The 23,221-nt window shown below is 42.5% G+C and overlaps 3 protein-coding genes across 4 annotated transcripts; 1 reads left to right on the forward strand and 2 right to left on the reverse strand.

The window, feature by feature from the left end:
* Positions 1-960: 960 nt before the first annotated feature.
* Positions 961-9,727, reverse strand: pks1 (polyketide synthase 1). The gene is made up of 6 exons (XM_088402471.1): positions 9,610-9,727; positions 8,649-8,802; positions 8,361-8,521; positions 7,085-7,288; positions 6,792-6,973; positions 961-6,384 (listed from the first exon to the last, which is right to left on the reverse strand). The coding sequence occupies exons 1-6, from the start codon at positions 9,698-9,700 to the stop codon at positions 961-963; spliced, it is 6,216 nt and encodes a 2,071-aa protein (XP_088258597.1). The 5' UTR covers positions 9,701-9,727.
* Positions 9,186-17,359, reverse strand: LOC148408091 (ATP-dependent zinc metalloprotease YME1L1-like). 2 transcript variants are annotated; one of them, XM_088402330.1, is made up of 18 exons: positions 17,156-17,359; positions 15,874-15,993; positions 15,584-15,752; positions 15,420-15,515; positions 15,216-15,325; positions 14,909-15,059; positions 14,759-14,842; positions 13,886-14,059; positions 13,109-13,261; positions 12,773-12,905; positions 12,598-12,660; positions 12,372-12,484; positions 11,553-11,708; positions 11,318-11,469; positions 10,854-10,980; positions 10,712-10,785; positions 10,552-10,638; positions 9,186-10,300 (listed from the first exon to the last, which is right to left on the reverse strand). In XM_088402330.1, exons 1-18 carry the CDS (start codon positions 17,186-17,188, stop codon positions 10,160-10,162), a joined length of 2,136 nt encoding a protein of 711 aa, XP_088258456.1. In that variant the 5' UTR covers positions 17,189-17,359; the 3' UTR covers positions 9,186-10,159. The 2 variants fall into 2 exon arrangements, with proteins under 2 accessions (XP_088258456.1, XP_088258455.1); XM_088402329.1 differs by having other exon boundaries at positions 14,735-14,842.
* Positions 17,360-17,746: 387 nt separating this feature from the next.
* Positions 17,747-23,216, forward strand: mastl (microtubule associated serine/threonine kinase-like). Its single transcript, XM_088402084.1, has 13 exons — positions 17,747-18,001; positions 18,076-18,213; positions 18,303-18,442; positions 18,772-18,860; positions 18,931-19,034; positions 19,114-19,261; positions 19,326-19,471; positions 19,619-20,040; positions 20,762-21,155; positions 21,222-21,363; positions 22,264-22,377; positions 22,454-22,555; positions 22,745-23,216. Exons 1-13 carry the CDS (start codon positions 17,834-17,836, stop codon positions 22,900-22,902), a joined length of 2,265 nt encoding a protein of 754 aa, XP_088258210.1. The 5' UTR covers positions 17,747-17,833; the 3' UTR covers positions 22,903-23,216.
* The last annotated feature ends 5 nt before the right edge of the window (positions 23,217-23,221 follow it).

A 23,221-nucleotide genomic window follows, 5' to 3' on the forward strand; every position in this document is an offset into this window, starting at 1 on the left:
GTGTTGCGAAGGTAATCTGTCTTATTGCTTTATGAGGACTATTAAACAAAAGTAAAGGCGTGAAATATACTTTATTAAATTATGGCTGCGGTGACATAACAGCACACACTCCTTAATGATTGTTATAATGAAAAATAAAACAAAGGTTTTTACAGATATTTTTCTCAAACTAAAAAACTAGTGCATGTATATATATTAATAGTGTAAAAAAATGAAATACACATCAGTGGTTCACAAACAACAAGGTGAGTATTTAAAGTCAGTCTATGTGCCATTTGTTGTTGCCCACATATAGTAGACAAGTTTATACTTTGGTTTTGAGAAGGCCAACCGAAAAAAAGGAATCACTTGGAAATTTGTGATGTTGAAAAAGTTGGTATGCGGTCCAAGCTGGTCAAGCATACGAGAGGGGTGATAATAATTTCACACACTCAGTGTTGTGAGTGTATGTGTCTTGGAGTCCAATGAACACCTGAGATTTCTATAGACTAATAAAAAGAGCTGTGACTCACCTGAGTGTCTTTGTTGAATTAAAGCAACAGTTGGTGTGAATTTTGTCACATTTGGTCCTGACTCATCATAAGACAGAACGATAATGCTTGCACAGTAATGCATATTACTCGGCTTTATTTCCTCATACTGAAATAACTCAATTGCAGTTAACGTAGTATATAAAATCATTTATGCGTTTTTTTATTACCATCAAATAATGGGAGGGAAATAAACTTATGATTGCCATCATGGATATAAGGCGGTCATAACTATAATAAAGTTGTTGATAGTTGCGGTCACAAGCAGATTAAATAACTTCACTCAGTCTTCATAGCTTTATGTTAAACATTTATCAACTCAAATGCCACATTTATTTGTTGTAATGTTTAAACACAGACAGGTTGACAAAAGTTTCCTTGAAAAAAAATTTCACTTTACTCTGACCTTGACAAGAATATTCCTCGTGAATCACGTGGCATTTTTATTGATCACAAAACTTTCCAAAGTTGCCACTGTCATGTTTGGGTCCAGTATCTTGATCAATGGTACGTTAATACCTGTCTCTTGAAATATCTTATTCTGAAGTGTCATGGCCAACATGGAGTCGACACCCAGCGCACCCAGTGTGGTGTTGTCGTCCAACTCGTCTTCATCCAGGTTGCTAACATCGCTGATGATCCTTCTCACACTTTCGTGTGGGGTAGACAATTGTAGACCTGGTGGCTCAACACTCCCATTGTCCTTTGGCTCGGCCTCCACAAAGGCTGATAGTCGTTCCCTGAGGGAGGCGTTTTTAAAGTTGAACTTGCAAACCAGCTGCTGAGGTCTGTTGGTGAGAAGGACTTTGACAAGAGCTTCGTGAATCTCTCCCACGTCCATGACCATCATCCCTTTGCTCTCTAGGTGCTTTTGGAGGTGTCTTTTGTTGAACAGAAGGCCAAGGTTCAGAGGACCCCAGTTGATGGACTGTCCAGCCAGACCAAGGTTCCTCCGGTAAAGACAAAAGCTGTCAAGGAAGGAATTGGCCGCAGCGTAGTTGGCCTGAGATTCATTGCCGAGAACAGACGAGATGGAGGAGTAGCACACAAAGAAGTCGAGTTTCCTGTGAAGCGTGGCGATGTGAAGATTCAGGGCACCGCACACCTTGGGCTCCAGAACTTTATGCAGGAGGGACGAATTGAGATTTTCTATGGGCGCGTCATGGAGCACAGCTGCGCTGTGAAAAATTCCTTTGATGGGACCACAAGTCAATCTAAGTTCAATCTTTGAGATGGCTTCCATAACTTGCTGCAATACTGAAACATCACACTGCAAGTTCATGATGGTTACGTTGTACATCTTTTGGATGAAATCCAGTTCGAAATGCATTTCGCTCGTTGGCACGCGTCTGGACAGCGTCGCGACATAACCGCCACCATTGCAGGCGATGAATTTAACCGTCTCCAAACCTAAACCGGTGAGGCCTCCAGTTACGATATAAGTACAGTTTTTTTCAAAGAGTTGTCTCGGTTTCTTCAGCAGCGCAATGTCTGACAACTGGCAGTCAGGCGCTCTCGGATCCAAAACCACTTGGCGCGCAGTCTTGGAAGCGAAGTACAACTCATCAGCCTGTTTTTTTGCTGTGTTTGAGATCTGAAACATATCCCTTTTAATAGGTAAAGACGCTCGATCAAAGCCAAGCGTCGTGAGCCACTTCAAGATGGACTCTCCTTGCGCGTTGAGGTAAGCTCTTTGAAGAACACTAGTCACATGGAGAACATGAACATGTAGGAGATCCTTCATGAATGCAAACTTGTTTGCCCAACATGGGGATGACTGCTGTGTTCCACAAACAAACACAGCATGACGTTCATGACCGACACCTTCACGTAGGGCTTGCCAGGAGTCGTCATACGGGGGCAGGAAGACGAAGGCTGGACATTGATCAAGACTTGGATCTTGCTTTGACAAAAAGGGCAAACAGGATACATGCCACCCCGACCTGTTTGCTGTCAAAGCTAGAACTTTCATGAATACAGAAGCTAAGTCTGGAGTAATGATGGCCAGTTTTTTTCGTTGTTGTGGATTCACAGTGGGAAGGGTGTGCTGAAGGAGCTCCCACGCCAGGATGAAGAAAGACACACTTGGACATTCTTCCAAGAATGGAAGTTTCTTGGTGTCGTAACACACAGAATCTGGAATTACGACCCTCGTTGATGTTGCAGACGGGTAACTTGTCGCAATGCGGTCGCCCACTCTTAGCCTGTGAACGTCTTTCCCGACAGCTGTCACAATGCCGCTAAAGTCCAGGGCCAGCAGTGTGTGGTGGTGTGCGGTGTGGTTGTTCCAGTACAAAGTCTTTCCAAAATGCTGGTGCGAAAGAGTCACGGGAAAGTAATCTGATGAATGGATGCATATATTTGTTAACTGAACCTGGACTGATTTATCTGGGACTGTGCCGTCGTTTGTGTCGTTGGACTTAGCAGTCAGGCCTTCCACTCTGTAAGGATGGCTAGTCAGTAGGAGAAAATCTCTCACTGACTGGATGTGACCTTCAAATGACACGCTGTCCACTATGTGGGTCTGTGTTAATCTTGTTGTGGACACCTGTCCTTGACCAACAACGACTTCGAATTCTTTGCGAGAGTTAATGACACCAACTAAAGATTCAATGTCCGTTTTGGTTAGAGACATCAGGTCAATGAGCTGAAAAGAGATACCTGGTACCTCTGTTGCACAAGCCCTCAACATACCAGACAGCGCAAAACCGGAACTCACACAGTCCACAATCATCTCTGTGCACCTGTAGGTGATAACGCGAAGAGTGCAAGAGTGTTGGCTTTTCTTCAAAGTTAAAACAACCTGCCGGAATGACTCACAGCAGGCCACCAAGCGGTCCAGTGTTGTAGCGGCCGATAAGTGACTGAGGTCTTCGGCGCCCCAAATGAAGAGAACATCTCTCAAATTGTTGCAGACAACAAGGTCTCGGAGTTGGCCCGGTGTCCAGTTTTTTGTGTCCTCCATGAAGGATGACTCCGGGTGCAAGTATGGCCCAAGTGCTTGAGTAATGCCGAGTTTGTCCACAAAAACTAACGCCCTTATCTTGCTGTCACAGTTTATCTTGTTTGTGATGGGAATTATTTCATTGTGCAAAAAAAGTGATTGCGGCAGAGGCAGGAAACCACCCAAAAACGTGATCTCGACCTCCTGAAGTTCCATAAGTACTTGTCCATCTTTGGTAGCAAAGCAACCACACAATTTTAGGAAGTTTTGCGTCTCTTCAGTTGCACGCATGTAAATAATCATCTTCTCTTGAGCTGGCCCTGAAACTACGATGCTCCCAATAGCAGAGGGGAATCCTTGCTTGACGGAGGAATGCCTCACAGCTACCACAGCAGTCATTTGCAAAAAATAGTCCAACAGCACAGGATGAATGAAGTAGTCATGAAGATGCTTCAAGAGTTCATTTGGGATGTGAATTGTTGTCACGGCCTCTTTAAATTCATCACCGAAATGAACGTTGTTCAGTTGTTTGAAAATAGCGCCATAATCAAATCCCACTCTAGAAAGAATGGAGTAAAACTCTATGGTCGTTAAAACTGAACCGCACCTTTTAAAGATTGAATCCAGACATATATTTGGTTCTTCAAACACGGCTGGACCATCTGTGCACTTGAAGGCACCTGAGGCGTGAGCGCCAGCAAGGGAACTTATTGTAAAGACGTCATTACTTTCTTCAAGCTTCACTTTCAGTTGGTGGTTGTTAGTAGTGAGCAGCTTGTGGAATGTCACACTGAGCTTGATAAAGGAGATGGGCCTCTTGGGCTTGAAAGAGGCCATCACTGATGCAAAAGCAAGCTCTACGTAGAAGGCGCCGGGCACAATGGCAATGCCGTTGTGTTTGTGTTCCCAGAGATACGGCATGGTCTCCACTGAGAGACTGCACACGTACTCGTTCTTCCTTATTTGGGATATCAACGGATGTGGTGAAGAACAAAAATCGTTTCCTTGTCTGACCCTCTCAAAGAAGATCTCTTTCTTTGTGATGTCAAACTGATAGACTGGAAACACTATGGGTGTTGTTTTATAACCTTGGTACAATTCTTGCCAGTCTACATTCACACCCAGTTCGAACAGTTTACCCACTGTAGACAAAATGGTTTCATATTCTATCTGCGGCTGAGCGCATGACAGGACAACACTGTCCTTTCCTAGAGTTTCGTGGATGAATCTTTGGAGAGCTCTGCGAGGTCCAATCTCCACAAAGACCATGTTTCTTTTTGAATGCTTATCACTTACGAGGGCCCGAAGTGTTCGCTCAAACAAAACTGGTTCCCTGATGTTTTTTGCCCAGTACTTACCGGTTGTAAAGTCACCACACTTATATTTGTTTCCTGTTACGGTTGAAAATATCTTGCATTCCATGTTATTGACAGCCAAAGAATCTAAATTTCTCCGAATGCCTTCAAGAATGGGATCCATTAAATGACTGTGGTAAGCTGTGGGAACGTCTAAGAAATGAAGAAAGATATTCTGGTCACCAAACTTCCTGTTGAGTATGTCATGGAGGGCATCTACAGCATCCTGGTCTCCTGAGAAAGTGCAAGACTGCGGACTGTTGAAGGCAGCCACGCAAACATTCTTTGAGAACTCCTGGAGGATTTTTAGCATCTTTTCCACAAGTATGTTGCCCACAACAAGCATTTTTCCAACAATGGCTCGACTTTGAAGTGAGCTGCGGTGGTACACCACTTTGACGGCATCTTCAAGGGTCAAAAGGCCAGAGCAGTGAGCAGCAGCGACCTCACCTAAGGAGTGTCCTAGCACCGTGTTGGCTATGACGCCCCACTGCTTCATGAGCGCAGCAAATGCGACCTGAAGAGCAAAAAGCAGAGGCTGGATGACATCTGGCTGGCTCAGGTTTTCAGTGTCAGACTCTCCAGAAAGCCACGGAGAGATTTGGATGTTTTGGTTCTTCTTCTGAAACAGGACTTCGACCTCTCGCACCTTGTCTCTGAAAAGAGGAATGGTGCTAAAGAGCTGGCTGCACATGCCTCTGAATGCAACACCGTTTCCACTGAACACAAACACCACTTCAGGGGTTGACTTTGCCCATACCACTTTTGAGTCAAAAGAAGACGCTAACTGACGCGTCAAATCGGAAAGGGATGGTGTGACGATGGCCCTGCGATATTTGTGTTTTGAGTGGCTCCGTCCACAGGCTGAGGTGTAGGACAAGGCTTGCAAATCAGCAGTTTGGCCGTCAAGAAGCCTTTTGTGGACATCAATGAGATTTTGGGTCAAGGATTTCTCAGAGGCTGCAGATGCTACAAAAAGCCTGGGACCGTCTTTTGAGATCCGTGTGGGACTCTGTGTGGTACACTCACTTACAATTGCGTGCGCATTTGTGCCTCCAAATCCGAAGCTGTTAATCCCAGCCACTCGTTTCCGTGATGAAGTTGTCCCCCACCTTTCAGCTTTTGTTGGAATGCTAATTTTCAAGACTTCAGTATCTATGCTAGAACAGTCCTGGGAATAGAAAATAGACGGAACGATGGTTTGATGCTTCATCATGAGGAGCACCTTGATGAGTCCGGCCACCCCAGCTGCAGATTCCGTGTGTCCAATATTTCCCTTCACAGAACCAATCCACAGAGCGTCTGTACTGCCGTATGTGGATTTGGCGACCACATTTGAGATGCTTGCTGCCTCTGTCAGATCTCCAACAGGGGTTCCAGTTCCATGAGCTTCGATGTACTGGACCTCAACAAGGTCACGCTCGGTGTAAATTTGCTGCAGCAGCTTCTCTTGTTGATGCAAGGACGGCTTGGTGATGGGTGACACGGAATGTCCATCTTGGTTAACGGCCGTTTTAGCAACGATACCCCAGATTTTGTTGCAGTCTTGTAACGCCTGAAAATTACACAATGCTAAATTTAACAGAGATTTTCTGTCATCTAGGGTACGGCAATCCATAAGTCAGGGGTGTCCAAGTCCAGTCCTCGATAGCGCTTCTATTGTTCATAGTGTAATTGACTCGTTCAATCCCAAAAATGTACTTTTACGTTGTTTTTTTTGAAGAGTCCAGATATTCAATCCCAAGTAGTTAACACAGTATACATATAAATTGTTATTTTGCAAATTTTTCAAGTTTTTCTTGAAAGGAGGAGACCCCAGGAACGACCCAGGTGTGGAAAATACGGTATGTTTACGCTCATCTACTTTTTAGAATGTCTAAAACTGAAGCCCAGACTGAGAGCATCCAAACAAAGATCTGACAGGTGTGCAGCCATCGTTAAAAAGAATTATTCAAAACTCACATTTTTCAGCGGCTTAAGAAGGACGACGCCGCAGCCTTCACCTCTGCCGTAGCCATCTGCTCGACCGGAGAAAGGCTTGCTAATTCCATCGGGTGAAATCATTCTGCTCTTGCTGAGGGCCACAAACACTCGGGGCTCCAATATGCAATTGACTCCACCGCACAGTGCCATGTTACAGTCGCCTGGTCAGAAAAGTGGAAAAAGTACTTACTCAAAGGGTAAACACTCAAAAACTGGTAAAAAAAAAAAAAGTAGAAGCCGTGTAAAATAGTGCAAATTTACAAAAAGTAGACCTTGTCTTAACGCCTGACAAGCTAAATGCAGCGCCACAAGGGAGGAGGAACAGGCACTGTCCACGGCAAACGACGGCCCAGTGAGGTTGAAGACGAAGGAGATCCTGTTGGCTGCCAGACTCATAGCCGTGCCCGTGGCGTTGTAGTGGCTTATGGAGGCGGGGTTATTATTTCGCAGCATCTCGTAGTCTCGATTCATCAGTCCTACAACGCAGTCAGTTGTTTGTAAAACAAATGTTGCTGTGAGAATTTTGTCATGTTTTCTTGTGGGTTAGTCCTATTTTGGGGGGTTTTGGTGTTGAGTCTGTCCTTGTTTGTGTAATTGTTTCCACCTGTCTGTGTTTTATCTTACGACCTTACGACCCTATTTTTCAGATTAAAAACACAATTTTTTAGATGATTTGGCTAGCACTACTGGGTGTTTGCCATTCTTTGGCTAAAATACTGCCAGAATGATGTGGAAGCGAAAGTCCCATAAATAGTCCAAATACCCATTTTCTTTACTTGTGTACTTTCACAGTCATTAAAATGCATCATCTTGACATGGAAACGTACCTGTTTTCCAGAAAACACGTTGTTCAAGCACCCATCTATAAAATATTTCTTCCAGTGGTGACCATCTTTAACCCGCAATTAGCTTCCGTTTGTTTTCTTCAATCCATTAGCTAACCTTCATTTTTAACCTGTCGCTCAAAAGTTTCTTGTTCACGCCAAACTTTCATTCTTCTGTTCAAAAACCCTTTTCGGTTTAATATTTCACTGTTTGCGGGTTGTAATTTAAATATTTTCAATTATTTTGATTTGGATTTTTAGTCAACCGGTTAGTCGTTAGCATTAGCACAAACTCCGAGTGGCGGCAAAGCAAAGGCACTGAGCACACGTCCAAAATTGAAGAGGAATTACCGTCCGTGGCCACCTACTTCAAAGCATGCCAAAGAGGGTGGCGCTAATGTTCCAAAAGTATTTGGTGACCGCCAAATTAATGTAGAAGAAGAAATGCAATCACTAAGAGGTCCTTGTCATTGTAATTTGCCTCGGATTGACAGTTTTGTTATTTTTTGTAAAAATTACTGTAATTTGTGCACGTTTTCACCCAGATCCCTGTGTATACTAGTAAACTAACAAATAAAAACAACTTTACTTTTTGTATCGAGAATTAAAATCGCTTGTCAAACTACACATTAGCAACGTAAGATGGCCGCCGCTCAACGTAAAATGCAGCTAAGTAATCGTATATAGAGCCCTTTTTTTTTTTTTTTTGTGAGATGATGTTCACCGATATAAACTCCAGTTGCGCTTCCACTGATGCGCTCCATGGGGATGCCAGCATCCTCCAAGGCCCTGAAGGTGCAGTGAAGAAGAAGTTTGTGCTGAGGGTCCATGACATCCGCCTCTGCTTCCGTGATGCCGAAAAAATGGTGGTCGAACTCATTGAACCTGAAACGGACATCGGTAGTCAGCGTCCTAATTGCATTGTGCAAAACGCACAAATGTAAGACACTGATCGATTATTTTTAAAAGTTAATTTAATTCTTACATTTAAAAATTGGGTTCTTCCGCTTACCCATCTATTAGAGCGGCTTTGGTGGTTTGCGTTTTTCCAGGTTTGCTGCCATCAGGATGGTACCAGGAATCCTGATCAAATCTCTCGACCGGAATATCCACAACACAGTTTTTCCCCTCTAATAGAACCCTCCAAAAATTATCCAAACCTTCACCTGAAAAACACAGCGACCACTGATACAGAATTGACTCAAACTTCAACTTAAATGATTCAACTACTTGATTTTGTTTATTTATTTTTGGAAAATTTTTGTTCTACCTTTACTGCATAAAGTTTTGACCTATATTCTCTAAATCAGAATTTGAATTTCTTCGATCCAATGGATTTCATAAAGACATTCAACGCTTCTTTTAGAATATTACATGAAATTGCTCCCTTATCACATGAAAATTACAGACTGATGTTTTTTTTTTCTTTTCAGAGTCAATACTTATATCAGTTTTTATTAGCCGTAAGAGAGATTGATAACAGATGAAGTCACTATTCATTTTCAGGAAGTGTGTCTGTTAATGTCTGTTAATAGAAAAGCTGGTCATATTTGCATGAATTGTATTTATTTTTAATAAATTGAATGCATACATTTCTGTTGTAAAATACAATACACAACTATTCATTGATACATTCTGGAGCTTCTGTTATAATAGAATAATTTCCACACTTGTTTTTTTTTTTTTTTAACACAGTTAAAACAGAGGATTGAAAAAGAAAAAAAAAAGTACCTCTAGGAGTTACAATTTGATGTCAACATGAATTAAAATGTATACATTCTGAAGCTTTATTATGATACAAAAACTTTCACGCTGTGATTTTTTAAAAAATTTGCATTAAAAGAGTTAAAAAAGGATTAAAAAAACAAATTGATATATTTTTCAGTTTTTATTCTAATGCAAAAATTACCACACTGCTTTTTTTTTGTACTAACACAGCTAAAATAGAGAATTGGAAAGAAAAAAACAATTACCTCCAGGGAAGTTGCATCCAATCCCGACGACGGCAACGTCATCATCTGCCTCCATGGTGCTTGGTTTTCCATGTAAAGCATCAGTCTCCATGTCGGCAGACTTTCTTTTTGTCCCCACTTATAAACCTTCCAGAGAAGGAGGTGAAGTGCAACCAAAGACGAAGAACCACGAAAATGTCCCCATGCGTGACAATGGAACTAATTACATGTTGACCAATGGCAATCACTGACCCGTAGTGAATGATAGGTTGGATTCCAAATGAACGACCAGCTTTGGTTGAAGAAAAGAGTGACCTTTATTTCATAATCACCCCCCCCAAAACAAAAAAAAAAAGACTTGAGGGCACTTCAATAAATAATAGAAGGTATAATTTGTGTGTCTATCAGTTCATTGTCCTTGAAATGAGGTTACTTTGTGGTCCAATCCGACCTCAACATCTGACGTCATCAAACGCGAAAAAGCCTAGAAAAATTTGTAACTCGGGACAAATTCGCAGAGTCCTGGGTTGTTACAGTAATGTACGGTGGCCACGGAGAGGTGGGAGGTATCTTAGTGGTCCAGCGGTTTCCCCTCCAGGACCATTTGGATCTCTTTGGCGTCCAGAGTCTCGTACCTGAGGAGGGCGTCGGCGAGCTTCTCGTGCTCTTTTTTGTACGTCTTCAGGAGGCTCTTGGCCCGCTCGTACGAGTCCTGCAAAAATAGAAGATTTTTTTATTTTTTTTAAAGGGGCTATATAAAAGGTAAGTCAACTTTTTGGAGATTTTAACTATGTTACATTAAGTTCTCACCCAAAACTATAGCAAGCCCTCATAACTCCTGTGCAAGAGTAAATACACACCCACCTCATGTGAAGCTTCGTTATTATTTTGGCCATAAACGTGCAGCCCTACTTGAAACCAAAATCAAATATTTCAGGTTTAATTCCTTTCAAAGGCACATACCTTTAAGAGCATCCTGACTTCCTGTTCGATGGCGGCTTGCGTCTCGGGACTTTGTTTGGACACGTCGCCGTAGGTCATGACCCCGAGCTGTAAAGCAAACAAAAGTGTTGCATCATCACCGCTCATCCGCTTAATAGTCCGTGCACACTGATGAATTGACCTTGTCACTCATGCCGAACCGGGTCACCATCAGTTTAGCAATTTTGGTGGCCCCGTCAAAGTCGCTGGATGCACCTGCAACGGGAGATTTTCAAGTGATGACATTGAAGGTGTATTGAATGGGCAGCGTACGGGTATCCTACCTGTGGTGATGTAATCGTCTCCGAAGATGAGCTCTTCCGCTACTCGCCCGCCCATGCTGACGTCCATCTGGGCCAGCAACTGCGCCCTTGTCTCGCTCCAGCGGTCGTTTTCCGGCAGCAGGGACACCTGGAGGACAATAGGACGAGATGTAAGAAGACGAGAGGACAAGATGACAGGACGGAAACATAGAAGGACAATGATAAGAGAATATAAGAATAAAAATGAAATGAAAGACGAGGAGAAAAGGTAAACAAGGAAAAAAAAAAAGATGATGACACGGTGAATGTCCATCCAGTGTCCTCATCTTCATCATCATGCCTTTTTTGGCATGATGGTGGCTTGTTGGTATTTTTGTGCTTGTTTATTTTTCTTTAAATTTGTGTCATTGTTTTTCATACAAACTTATATGAAAAATATAACTGAAAAAATCGGGGTGCAACTGTGTTTGTCTTTTTTTACTGACGTGTCCAAGCGTGGGTCCTCGCGGCATGATGGTGGCCTTGTTGATGGGCATGGCGTCCTTGGTGTAGTAAGCCACGATGGCATGTCCTGACTCGTGATAGGCCGTGATGGTCTTGTTCTTCTTGTCAATCTCCACGCTCCTCCTCTCCGGTCCTACAATCAACAATGGGCTGCCTTGTTAAGAACCCCCCATTTAATTCCGTCCCCCAGTTCAGTTTCTTTGCCGGCTCGCTCACCCATGAGGATCTTGTCCTTGGCGAACTCTAGGTCCTTCATAGTGACCCTCTCTTTCCCGTCCACCGCCGCCTTCAAGGCCGCCTGGTTGACCAGGTTTTCCAGCTCGGCTCCCGAGAAGCCCACCGTGCCTCGGGCGATGATTTCAGGCTCCACCGCTGCACCACCACAAAGAGCTTTGTGACTTAGAAGAAAAAAAATCTTCACGGGAAGACAACAGCTACACATTCCCGGGCAAAGACAACCACTTCAAAAGGACAAAAGTATAGGGACACGTGGCCATTAAATGTAAGGGTTTGGCTTTAGATGGGAGTATAATTGGTCTAAGAAGAATAAAGTAATCAATTTAGTACTTAAAGAGTACTAAACAATTAAATATTATTCTCTAGTTTATTTAGAAAGTAATCAAATACTTTAGATAATTATTACTTACTTACTATAAGTAACTATTAATTTGTTTACTGACTTGGCTTAATGTTAAAAGTAATCCTTTTGGGTACTACAGTACCTGAAACAATTGATTCCTTTCATCTATAAAGGCTATTGATTAGTTTTGAACGTCATTCATGTGGCACCAGACATGTTTAGACAGCCACAGGCCAAATATTTGTGCCAAATATTTGAAAAAAAATTGCAAAAGATGTGAACAAATACTACGGATTGACTAAAATGTCCCATGATTTTTTTATTTGAGAAAAGACAGATAATTTATATGAGCTAAGAAAAAAATAAGTATGTAAAAATAAATGTCTAAATTGAAACAAAAATGTTGGATGGGTTAGATAAAACAATTAAGCGATCCCTGATGAGTGGCAACCTACCAGAATCTACTTTAATCTTGGCCAGGTACCAGTTGAGGATCTCAGTGCGCCCCCTCACGTCGGGTCGAGGAACAGTCACCTGCATGTCGAACCTGCCCGGTCGCACAAGAGCGCTGGGGGGGGGGGGGGGGGGGGGGGGGGGGGGGGGCGGGGGGCGCATAAGAAGATTAACCTTCAACAAAAGGAGGGAAGCTCGCAAATGAAATGTCTGAAAGTGCAAACGTACTTATCCAGAGCCTCTGCAAAGTTAGTAGCGCCAATGACGATGACGCCCTCATTTGGCTTGAACCTGTTTTGGCGGGGGGAAAAAACTATCACATTGATGCCATTTTAGAGGAATTGAAGATATTTTTGATGAAAACATTTCCGGTTTTGTCTTCTTTGATGAGATACTGACTGACCCGTCCATTTCGGCCAGCAGCTGGTTGATGGTTTGTCTGGAGTACGGATGCATGGGAGACTCGATCCTCTTCCCGCCGACGCTGTCCAGCTCGTCGATGAAGATGACGCAAGGAGCGTTGGCTTTAGCTTCCTCTGTAAATACAAACAAAGAGTTTACCGTATTTTTTGGACTATAATGTTTGGAAAAGTGAGGGGATATGCCTGACATGAACTGAAACTGACAATGTTCTTGTGTTTGGGATTACTGTACATCATTTATAGTTACTTTTTTTGCTCTTAATGGACAACCATTAAAGAGGGCTTTGCATGTGTGAGTTGTTTTCCGTAAAACTCACTGAACAGGTTCCTGATGCGGCTGGCACCAACTCCGACAAACATCTCATCAAACTCCGACCCCGAGGCGTAGTAAAAAGGAACGTCCGCCTCGCCGGCCACCGCCCGGGCTAGCAGCGTCTTCCCGGTGCCGGGTGGCCCGACCAGGAGGATCCCTGCAGAAAGATTTTTTATTCATTTGGACCATCCCTAAGCCACACATTTTACAGTCGAGCAAAACAAAACACAATGTAGATTTTTTGCTAAAATTGTTAAATAACTTTCATTTTCATGTGAATCGGACGTGTTTGTCCATGAAAAATATGTAAACCATAAATCATAGTTATTGATCTTCAGCTATGAATATTGCATTTTTAATAACAAATTAAAGTTACAAATTTTTCGTAAATATATTAAATATGATTTATGTATTTATTAATACTATTTATAATATTTATAAATACATAAACTTACACTATTTCTCCTAATAATATTTTTTTCCTATATTTTTTCAAGTTTGAATAATGTTTTTTTTTGAGTAACTTTTTGACAATAAGAATCTTTGTTGTAAAATTCCAACATACATGTTCGGGAGCTCCCAAGGGTGTTACCATGTTTTGAAAAGTTCAATGAAAAGTTAAACAATATCTCCTTTAAACAGGAAAATTTAAACAAATAGTTCCCTGAAGTTGATTTATTATTAGCAAACAGACTTTTTAAAAACATCAATACCGATAATCATCGAAATACCGATAATCAGAATCGGTGCACCTCTAAAGGTTAAGTAAAAGCTGGAATACCTTTGGGCAGCTTCCCGCCCAGAATGGTGAACTTTTGGGGGTTCCTGAGGAATTCCACGACTTCCTGCAGCTCGTTCTTCGCCTCTTCCACTCCCTTGACGTGTTCGAACGTCACGTTCTTCATCTGGACGGGGTCGATGGCCGAGTCCAGGCCCGATGTGGTGCGGAACCTCACTGCAAGAAGACAAAGCTGCTCAGTGTTTTGTTGCAATTACATAGAATGTAACTATTAGGGCTAGGCGATAATCCAAAAAATAATGATCACAAATATTTTGACTGACAGTGAAATCACTATTAAAGTATTATCAATTATTGCTTTTTACCGTATTTCTCCGTGTACAAGTTGAGTTTTTTACCTCGTTTTCAACCCACATATTGGGGGTGGGGAGGGGGTAATACCCACATAACTCAAAACCAGACCAATTTTTTCCACATCTGTGTTTGAATAACATTAATTGGAATGCGAAATAAGTAATATCACGTCATTTAAAAGGCTAAAAGAGATTATTTATATTCTTCTAATTCGATATAGTATGCATCCGTTTTAGTGCATTTGCACTTTCAAATGCACTTTCGTCAAGTGCCGCCTTGTCAACAACGAGGCTGCTTGGATAATTTAATAACACACCCCATGTGTTTTAATTGGACAGCCATGACATGTGTAACCACTAACATCAGGGGTAGACTTTTTGTTGGTCAGGTTTTTGTAAAACGCACCGAAATTGAAGTAAAAAAAGGGGGCGTTGACTTATACACGGAGAAGTACGGTAAATATAAACTAACCGCCCAGTCCTACTGTATGTATGAATGTGGCTGTCGGATAATTTGAAAAGAGGAAAAGGGACAAACCAGCGTCAGAAAAGGAGCCTTTACCCGAGAGAAAGGGGGCTCTGGACAGACCATAAATGCCGAGCAGGAGCAGCACCAACAGGATCAGCCTGGTTCTCCTCGACGAATCTGCAAACGGAGCCAAATTGAGACTAACTAAACAAATGTGCAAACGTTGCAATATGCTTGACCTGCCTTGCATCTTCTGCGTGATGGCCTGCGACCGCATGAAGCCCTCGGAAAAGCCTGACTTGAAGGCTTCCTCTTGGTTCTGCGGAAGGTTCTTGCTTTTAGTCAACTGGTCCAATGAAAGACCCTCTGCAACCTTATCCTTTATGAGAAAACCCTACAAGAAAATAAATGAGAAATTAAGCGTGAAAAACAACATTTTAGACTCGCATATTTAACGGGAAGCCTGGATAAAAATCACGATTCCTATTTTCTTAAAAAAAAAAAAAAAAAAAAAGTTGGACTGAGCAATGCTCATTTGAGCCACCCTGACCTTCATGAAAGCCGGTGTGTAGGGATCCATCTCAGTTGGCATGTCATCACTAAATGCAGTCGGTCTCCTCTTGGTTCTGAGAGTCTTGAAACCTCGACTCTGGAGGCACACTGAACGAAGCCACAAGCAACACACACAAAAAAGAAAAAACATTTATAGAAAAATGATGCTGCCATAACTCCCTAAAGGCCGCATGCTACCTACAGGGTAAAAACTGAAGCTTGGAGCAAACTTCTTGAAGAGGTCTGTGGTTTTGCCTGTGGAATATCGGCGAGCCAAAAGATCTTCTGTGTTCAAACCCTGCGCCAAACCAAAACATTTGCATCATAACCATTTTTAGGGCACTTCATCAACACCGTGCAACTAACCGTGTTTGTTGTGAAAGAAGCTGTGGGCGGAAACGTGACTGGTTCTCCACAATGAGGGGACGGTTGGAGGCTCCTCCGCGCCCAGCGAGGGCAGCAACCTGTCCAGCAGCTCATCTAGGTGACTGCCTCGAATGTCTGACAGGCCCAGATCCCGAAGACTCACGCTTGGCTGCAACAAGTGAGAAGAGAATCAAATAAATTACAATTCAATGCATTTTTGGTTTTGTTTACATTATCCGCTGCTGCTGGGTGGCATCATGCACGATGGGATCACCAAATTATAAACTCGCCTCTTTTGCATTTGTTGTGTGCTCTGGGCTGAAGTCTTTGTGCAAGGTCTGTATTGATGCCGTGGTTGTGTTCTTCAGTGAGTGGAGGGCACCGATGAGCTGGTTGAGAGGAACTATCATCTGGTGAGGAGGAAAAATGACACTGTAACCATACATAGAATGCCTTTTTTTTTAAAACACTTATGAATGTGACTTCCATCACTGGCTGTTGTGTAACTTTTAATTAAATAGCAGTGAATTCACGGAGAGAGATTATTTATACACCTATTTGTACTTCTGATAAAGAAGAGTACTTTTGTCATTTCTGCATGTAAATATATAAGTTTGGATGTGAATCCTTGTCCACAAATAGCAGTTGCGTAACCTGTAAGATGGCGGACGCCATTTTTATTTGACGTTATGATCTGACTATTGCAAAACTTGACCAGTCCAAAGTCAAGCTCAAGTCCACATTATTTTACTCAAACTTTATTTAACGCAACAATGTACACAAACAGTACATAGCATGTATGCATAGTCTTCTAAATAAATAAATGAAAACTGATAAAGATGAGGTGATGAAGGGTAACATACATTTTTAAGTTAACAATGAAATACAATAATGTAAATAAATAAATTACACTACTGAAATTAGCTCAAGGCCATTTCCTTTGCACAAGTCTTGTAGCTTAAGGGTTCAATATACAGCTTACATAGTTCAGACACATAAACACTAATATTTTAAATACTGTACAGCAAAATTCGGTCGTTGAATTACAAATCTTACAAAGTGAACATGAAACTTTGCCAAATTTAAGAGAAGATTGTCTGAGATGCATTTTTTACTGAAGGTTCGATTTTAGTATTGACAAAATTATTCAGATCCATCCAAAACAAATGGGATATGGTTTCGTCTTCAACCGAACAAAATGAGGCCAATGAGTCATTATTAGTATTATACTTATATGTTAATAGCTTTATTTTACAGGATAACATCTATAAAGAATTTAGAAAGAAACTAACTCCGCATTTTGCATAAATAAACCGACAATGCAGTGACGTCAGCATGGTGCAACAGTGACAAGATCCCACGCAGGCTAATGCTAACTTTAGCCAAACATTAGCGGTCATTTGGGCAAGAACAAAAAAAGACCAAACAATTTCACAACACGATACATAAGTGATTAAGCCACCGTCACCATAATTATTTATCTGACGACCAGAATTATATTTACACGACATTAAAGAAAATGTTGATCAATGTTAGCCAGCTAGCTAATCGAAAAAAGTGTATTTCACTTACCTGCTGTGGCTGAAACGACGAGAGGGAAAACATTTTGGCTGAATTAAAACAAAAATGTGGAACGTAAATGTACGAGGACAAATCCTCTGTGTGCTTTTAAAAGAAAGCGTAATACCGCGTCGGTGCTCTCTTGTTTTGTCTTGTTACACAACAACTTTCGGACGCTTTTAGCTAACAACATAGAAAGGATAAACCCGTCTGGCATCCGCTCCTGAAAGAACTACAAAATGACGTCACCTGACCGCTAACCTTTGGATGATGAGATTTTTCACCAATAAAGAAAAGAATGACAATTTTCAATTTATTCTTCATTTATTTCGAAAATTCGGATGTAAATTAAATTAAATAAAAATGAACAAAACATCAATATTAAAATATTAAAAATTACACCGGATTTACCCGTTTTAACGACAAGACATCCCACCGTGACCCATGTGAATTTAGCAGGATTATTTAAGTGCGCTTTGGTGGTGATAGTGAGAAACATTACCATCGATGTTCGAATAGACAATACTGTGGTGTATTCTGGCACTCTTTATGATCAGGCACCTCGTTGTCTACCTTAATGCAGTTCAGAGGACCCCAAGAGAATGCTGTTGAATTCAAATTTCAAGACAAACATCAACTAAAAGGTGGTTATTACAGACACGATCGGGGCGGGAGAATAAACTTAACACGATGGACGCGGAAGAAAAGCACAAATGTACTCCAAATGCCAGCGTTACGGGGTCTTTCCACCTGCCGAAAATTGAAGATTTCGTTAGTTTGAAACCGATCAGCCGCGGTGCATTTGGAAAAGTTTATCTTGCACGGAAGAAATGCAACTCGCGTTTATACGCTATTAAGGTAAGTAGATTTTTGTTGTTGTGGTAATATACCGGAAATAATTCCAGTTACAAAGTTGCAATCGACTTTTGTAGGTGATGAATAAAGCGGACATGGTGGATAAAAACATGACTGGCCAAATGAAAGCAGAGAGAGATGCACTGGCTTTAAGCAAAAGTCCCTTTGTGGTTCACCTTTTTTATTCTCTCCAGACAGCCACCAAAATTTACCTGGTAACACAACAATCACGCAAATAGCATCACCGAGAGCGTTCTGTCAAGTCACACTGACTTTTTTTTTTTTTTTTTCCCCTCCATTGAAGGTAATGGAGTACCTCATTGGAGGAGATGTGAAATCTCTCCTTCATATTTGTGGATATTTTGACCAGGACATGGCGGTCAAATACATCTCAGAAGTTGCCCTTGCTTTGGATTATTTGCATCGTCATGGCATCATACACAGGTAACTCCCACTCGGTGACTGTAAATAAGATCATAATTTATGACAATTGTCTAAGTATACCTAAAATTGTATTATACGAATGAAAAAAATCCAACTGTGGTAAATGTAAAAATACGTCTTTTGGATTGATTGAATTAATTTGATGGGGAAAAAAAATGTTGACAGCAATTTAGTTTCTAAACTCCTGCACTTCTGACAATGAGCGCCACAGCACCATCTAATGGCTTAGGTGTGCAACTACACGCCATAGTTCCTCTTCTTTGGGAAGGGTCGATCAAACTCGTGGGAGGGAGAAAAGGTCACTTGTAAAAAAATGTTTTCCTCTTTAGGGACTTAAAGCCAGACAACATGCTCATTTCCAACGAGGGTCACATCAAGTTAACCGATTTTGGGCTTTCCAAGGTGAAGCTTGACAGAGGTAAGATGTACGGAAGTAAACATTAAAAAAAAGCATCTTTCTTTCACTGTTTTTTTTTTTTTTTCCCCAGAACTGAAACTTACAGATATCCTCAACACACCCTCTGTACCCAAACCCACAAATTACTCCCGCACACCTGGTCAAGTCATGTCCTTGATCAGCTCAATGGGTTTTGTGAGTCAATTACATCCTTTTTTTCCCATATGATGCTTCGATTTGTCAGCTTGTTGACTTATCATTCTTTTAACGGCAGAACACCCCGGGAGCGGAAAATAAACGTCACTGCAGCGCCTCCGCCTTCTCCTGTGGCAAAATAATGCGGAAGAATAACTCCTTGGGTTCCCCATCTGGGACCACAAAGGAGACCATGAGCTCCCCCGCTCACCAAACATGGAAGAAAGGTGATGATCTTGATGCAGATTTTGAGATTTTTGGTTAAAAACAAAAAAAATCTGTTCAACACAGGGCCACACAGCTTCGTGTTCAGCCCGCACAACATGCCCATCAATCTGACGCCGGCGCTGATGAAAACCAGGAAGCGCTTTGAGACCGTGAGCGCCAGCAGCACCACCGACACGGAAGGAGGCGCCAGCCCCCCGTGGGAGTTTGAGGTCAGATAACTGCCATAATAATGCATAAAATGAAAAAAAAAAAAGCATGTAACAGGGTGCTTCATGTTCCAATTAATTTGCTCTTAATTCGAAAAGAAACGAGCTCATGTGTATCACTAATATTATTTGTCCGTTTGTGTTCTTTAGAAGGAAAATGAGCCAATCGAAGAGAAGGCAAGAGAGCACTTGGCGTCCCACGGGAAGCGGGACACAAGCGGACGTCAAGATACCTGTCCTCGGAACGTCCCGCTCCCGTCGTCCATCAAACGTCCGTTCTCCGACGTGCAGGTGAGCCCGGAGGCTGCGGGCAGCCTCGCGAAGAGGAGCGCCGAAAACCACCAGCCACGCCTCCACGGTCCCGGCGAGACCGCCGCCCTTCACACCGGCCTCACAGACATCTTCTCCGGCGTGGGGATCGCCATCAGCGGCGAGAGCGCCGCCCCCGCCCCCAAACGCTCCAGTCCCGTCACCGTGGTCAAGAGCTTGTTCCCCGAAATGGGAGAAGCGGAGGCGGAGCACTTCGAGGACATGAAGATGTTAGAGTGCAGCTTCAAGTCGCCCGTGGGAAGGTAATTACGCATATTAACTCATCCAAATATTAACTCATCATTCAAAAATACTCGATTAATCGACCATTTTAACAGGCGTATAATCATTTAGAGCTGTTGTTTAACGTTAAAACATTTCAGCCTCTCAACAGTACTGTATTTTTTGGTTGAAATTTGATTTTCATATATTTAGGTTAATAATTTTTTTAATTTGATTTGGCTTGGCATCTTAACAGTCTAAAAAGGTAATCAAGAAGTATTATTTTCCCCCCATTCTTCAGATAGTTCTTTTCATAAGTCCTATTCTTAATTTCTGTTTGTCTATCAATCAGTTTGACTGACTTGTGATTGTTGACATTCCCTTTACTGTAGCTTCTATTCTATGCGCCTTATATATGAACATTAAATGTCCGCATTAGTCCGGAAAATCAATAATCACTCTTGATTTCTGAAGTCTTTCATGAAAGCAGACTTTTCTATTTAATCAAAATAAGTCATTTGCAAATATATGCTTTTACTTTGAAGAACTATGATCAAATTAGTAACTGAATCGCTTTCAAAACATTTGATGAGGATACCAATTCCTCTCATGTGGCATTGCCTAATTGTTTTTTTTTCCATAAAACTAATATAAAAAACTAAGTCTAAAACCACCACAAGATGGCAGCAAAGCACAAATTGAAGTTCCTCAAAGTCACCTCGACATAGTTCCTCAGCACATCTCCTGTATCTCTTTATCCAGATCTCTCTCGAGCAGCGCGGTTTGCCGAGGTTTGAGCCCAGAATCTGACTGCTCGGTTCTGGAGACGTCGTTGACCATCGACGGCCGTGCTCAACCGTACCCGGGCAGAGCCGCTGAAAGTACCATCTTTCCCGAGGAGCGCGGCCGGGTCTCCCGTCGCCGGACCGACTCCTCGTCCTCTCGCGCCACGGGAACGCCGGCGTCCCTCGGCGCGCCCGAGCGCTGCTTCCTGCAGCCCAAGACGGCGGTGGCGTTCCGGAGTTATTGCAGCTCCATCAACCGATCCAATACGTCGCGGCTCAGCGTGGGATCCGCCTTGGACGTGTCCTCGCCCGCCATCGGTTTGGCCACACCGGTCCAAAGGCGGACCAGCTGCGGAAGCTCGCTCTCTCAGGTTCTTGACTTTTTTTTTTGGGGACCCCCTATGTGTTTTTTCTCATGATTGCGCATCTCCGTGTAGACTCCTCGGACTTTGTCCACCTCGCACACCCCATTCCGGACTCCCAAGAGCGTGCGACGGGGGGCGGCGCCCATGGAGGGGGCGCCCATTTTGGGGACCCCCGACTATTTGGCCCCGGAGCTGCTTTTGCAGACACCTCACGGTAAGATAAAAGACAACTTTGTTTCACTTGATAATAGTTAACCTTTTTCAGTGATGTACTGCCCCCCCCCCCGCCAGAAAAAGAGGGGGGGGGGGGGGGGGGGGGGGGAGTCAAGTTTTCCCCTAAATAAAAGCATGTTTGCAAATGTTTTGATTCAAAACAAAAATATTAAATCCGTTTATATGAAGGACTAGAGAACTAGGAAAATATTTACTGGCGAGAAGCCCAAACAACAAAGATCTGGACAATTTAAAAATAAGCTAGGTCGCAAATTGAGAAATTAATCATCACCGCCACGCAGCCTACAAGCTAAAATAAGTTTGACACCCCTGGTCTAGGGTGCTATTTTCTTGACCTTAACGCAAATTATAATTCCACTAAGTTTACTGTACTTGTGTTTGTTGTGTCCCGCTGCTTTCACTGATCTCACAACAACTTCTTTGTGAGTTTCAGGGAGGCGCCAGTGCGGTAAGTGTGCAAGCGAAAAAATAAAAGTTAGCGTGCTTGCATGTGCCAATATCATCCCTGGGCCTGCTAACACACTTTAGCTAACAGCCTCCTGTGATTTTTGGGTCGGCTTCAGCAGGTTGCAAACGGCTGGGACCTTTAGAACTTCTAACATGGATGATGGAGCTCACGCTATTAGTTGCCTTCATTTGCCGTTTCTGCTCATCTGAGGGCTCCGGAGTTCAAAGTGGGGCGTTTGGATGCTGACAGAAAAGAATTTGATTATGTGACAGTCAGCTTTTTTTTTTTTAATTCTGTTTTAAGATCAGGCGATGGCATGAACGATATTGTTGACAGCTCAATCGCCTAAAATGTGATTTTTGCTTTTATTAATCCCACAAAAAGTGAAATGTGACTTATTGTAAGTTATTGGCTTTGCTATGAATTTTTCAGACTGCATGGTGGACTGGTGGGCACTGGGAGTGTGTCTCTTTGAGTTCCTCACCGGAGTGCCGCCCTTCAACGACGAGACGCCGCAGCTGGTCTTTGAGAATATTCTAAACAGAGGTGACCATTTTTTTTTTAAGCCACAACCAAATCGAGCCCCAATCTCACTAAAATGTCATTTCTATTTTTCTTCAAGACATCCCTTGGCCCGAAGATGATGAGGCGCTGTCGGAAAACGCCAGGAACACCATTGAAATCCTCCTGACCATGGACAAGACCAAGCGGGCAGGGTTCAAAGGTCAGCACAACGTTCGTTGCTCTTATTGGTGCATATCACCAAATTATTAGTTGAGCTTTGCTGCCATCTAGTGGATTATTAACGTCAAGGACCCGTGTTGTTGAAAAGTTAAGACAAAAGTAGCGCTTGAACAAAATCACGTCACTCCAAGTGAATTTAGGAGCTTCATTTGGACTAAATTTGCACCAGAGCTGAAAGGACAGCCGCTGTTCGAGGGCTGCGACTGGGAGAACCTTCACAAGCAGCCCATGCCGTTCATCCCGCAGCCGGAGAACGAGACGGACACGTCCTATTTCGACGCCAGGAACAACGCGCAACACATCGCCATGTCCGCCTTTAGTTTCTAGCTACCGCATCAAAGTGTTCCAAAAGAACTTTTATGTGCAATCACTACTTATTTAATGGAAATGTTATCTTATGTTGCAAAGCTTTTATTTTTCATCACTTTCCATTTCCAGTATTTTTGTTTCAAGTTGGTTAAGGCGGGACTTCCTCTCCAACTGCACCGATTAGGGATTTGAGAACTCTAATATATTTGAAAATTCTGTATTTTGTGTGTACTTGTAAAAAATGGTTAATGCTGTTTCTAAACACAATCCTGCTGCTTTTATGTTTTTTTTTCCCTTCAAAGAGTAAAGTGAATAAAACCTGTTTAACTGAAGTGTC

This window comes from Hippichthys cyanospilos, chromosome 19, assembly GCF_059441005.1.
Source record: "Hippichthys cyanospilos isolate Australia breed blue-spotted pipefish chromosome 19, RoL_Hcya_1.0, whole genome shotgun sequence".
In the NCBI taxonomy this organism is placed as follows: domain Eukaryota; kingdom Metazoa; phylum Chordata; class Actinopteri; order Syngnathiformes; family Syngnathidae; genus Hippichthys; species Hippichthys cyanospilos.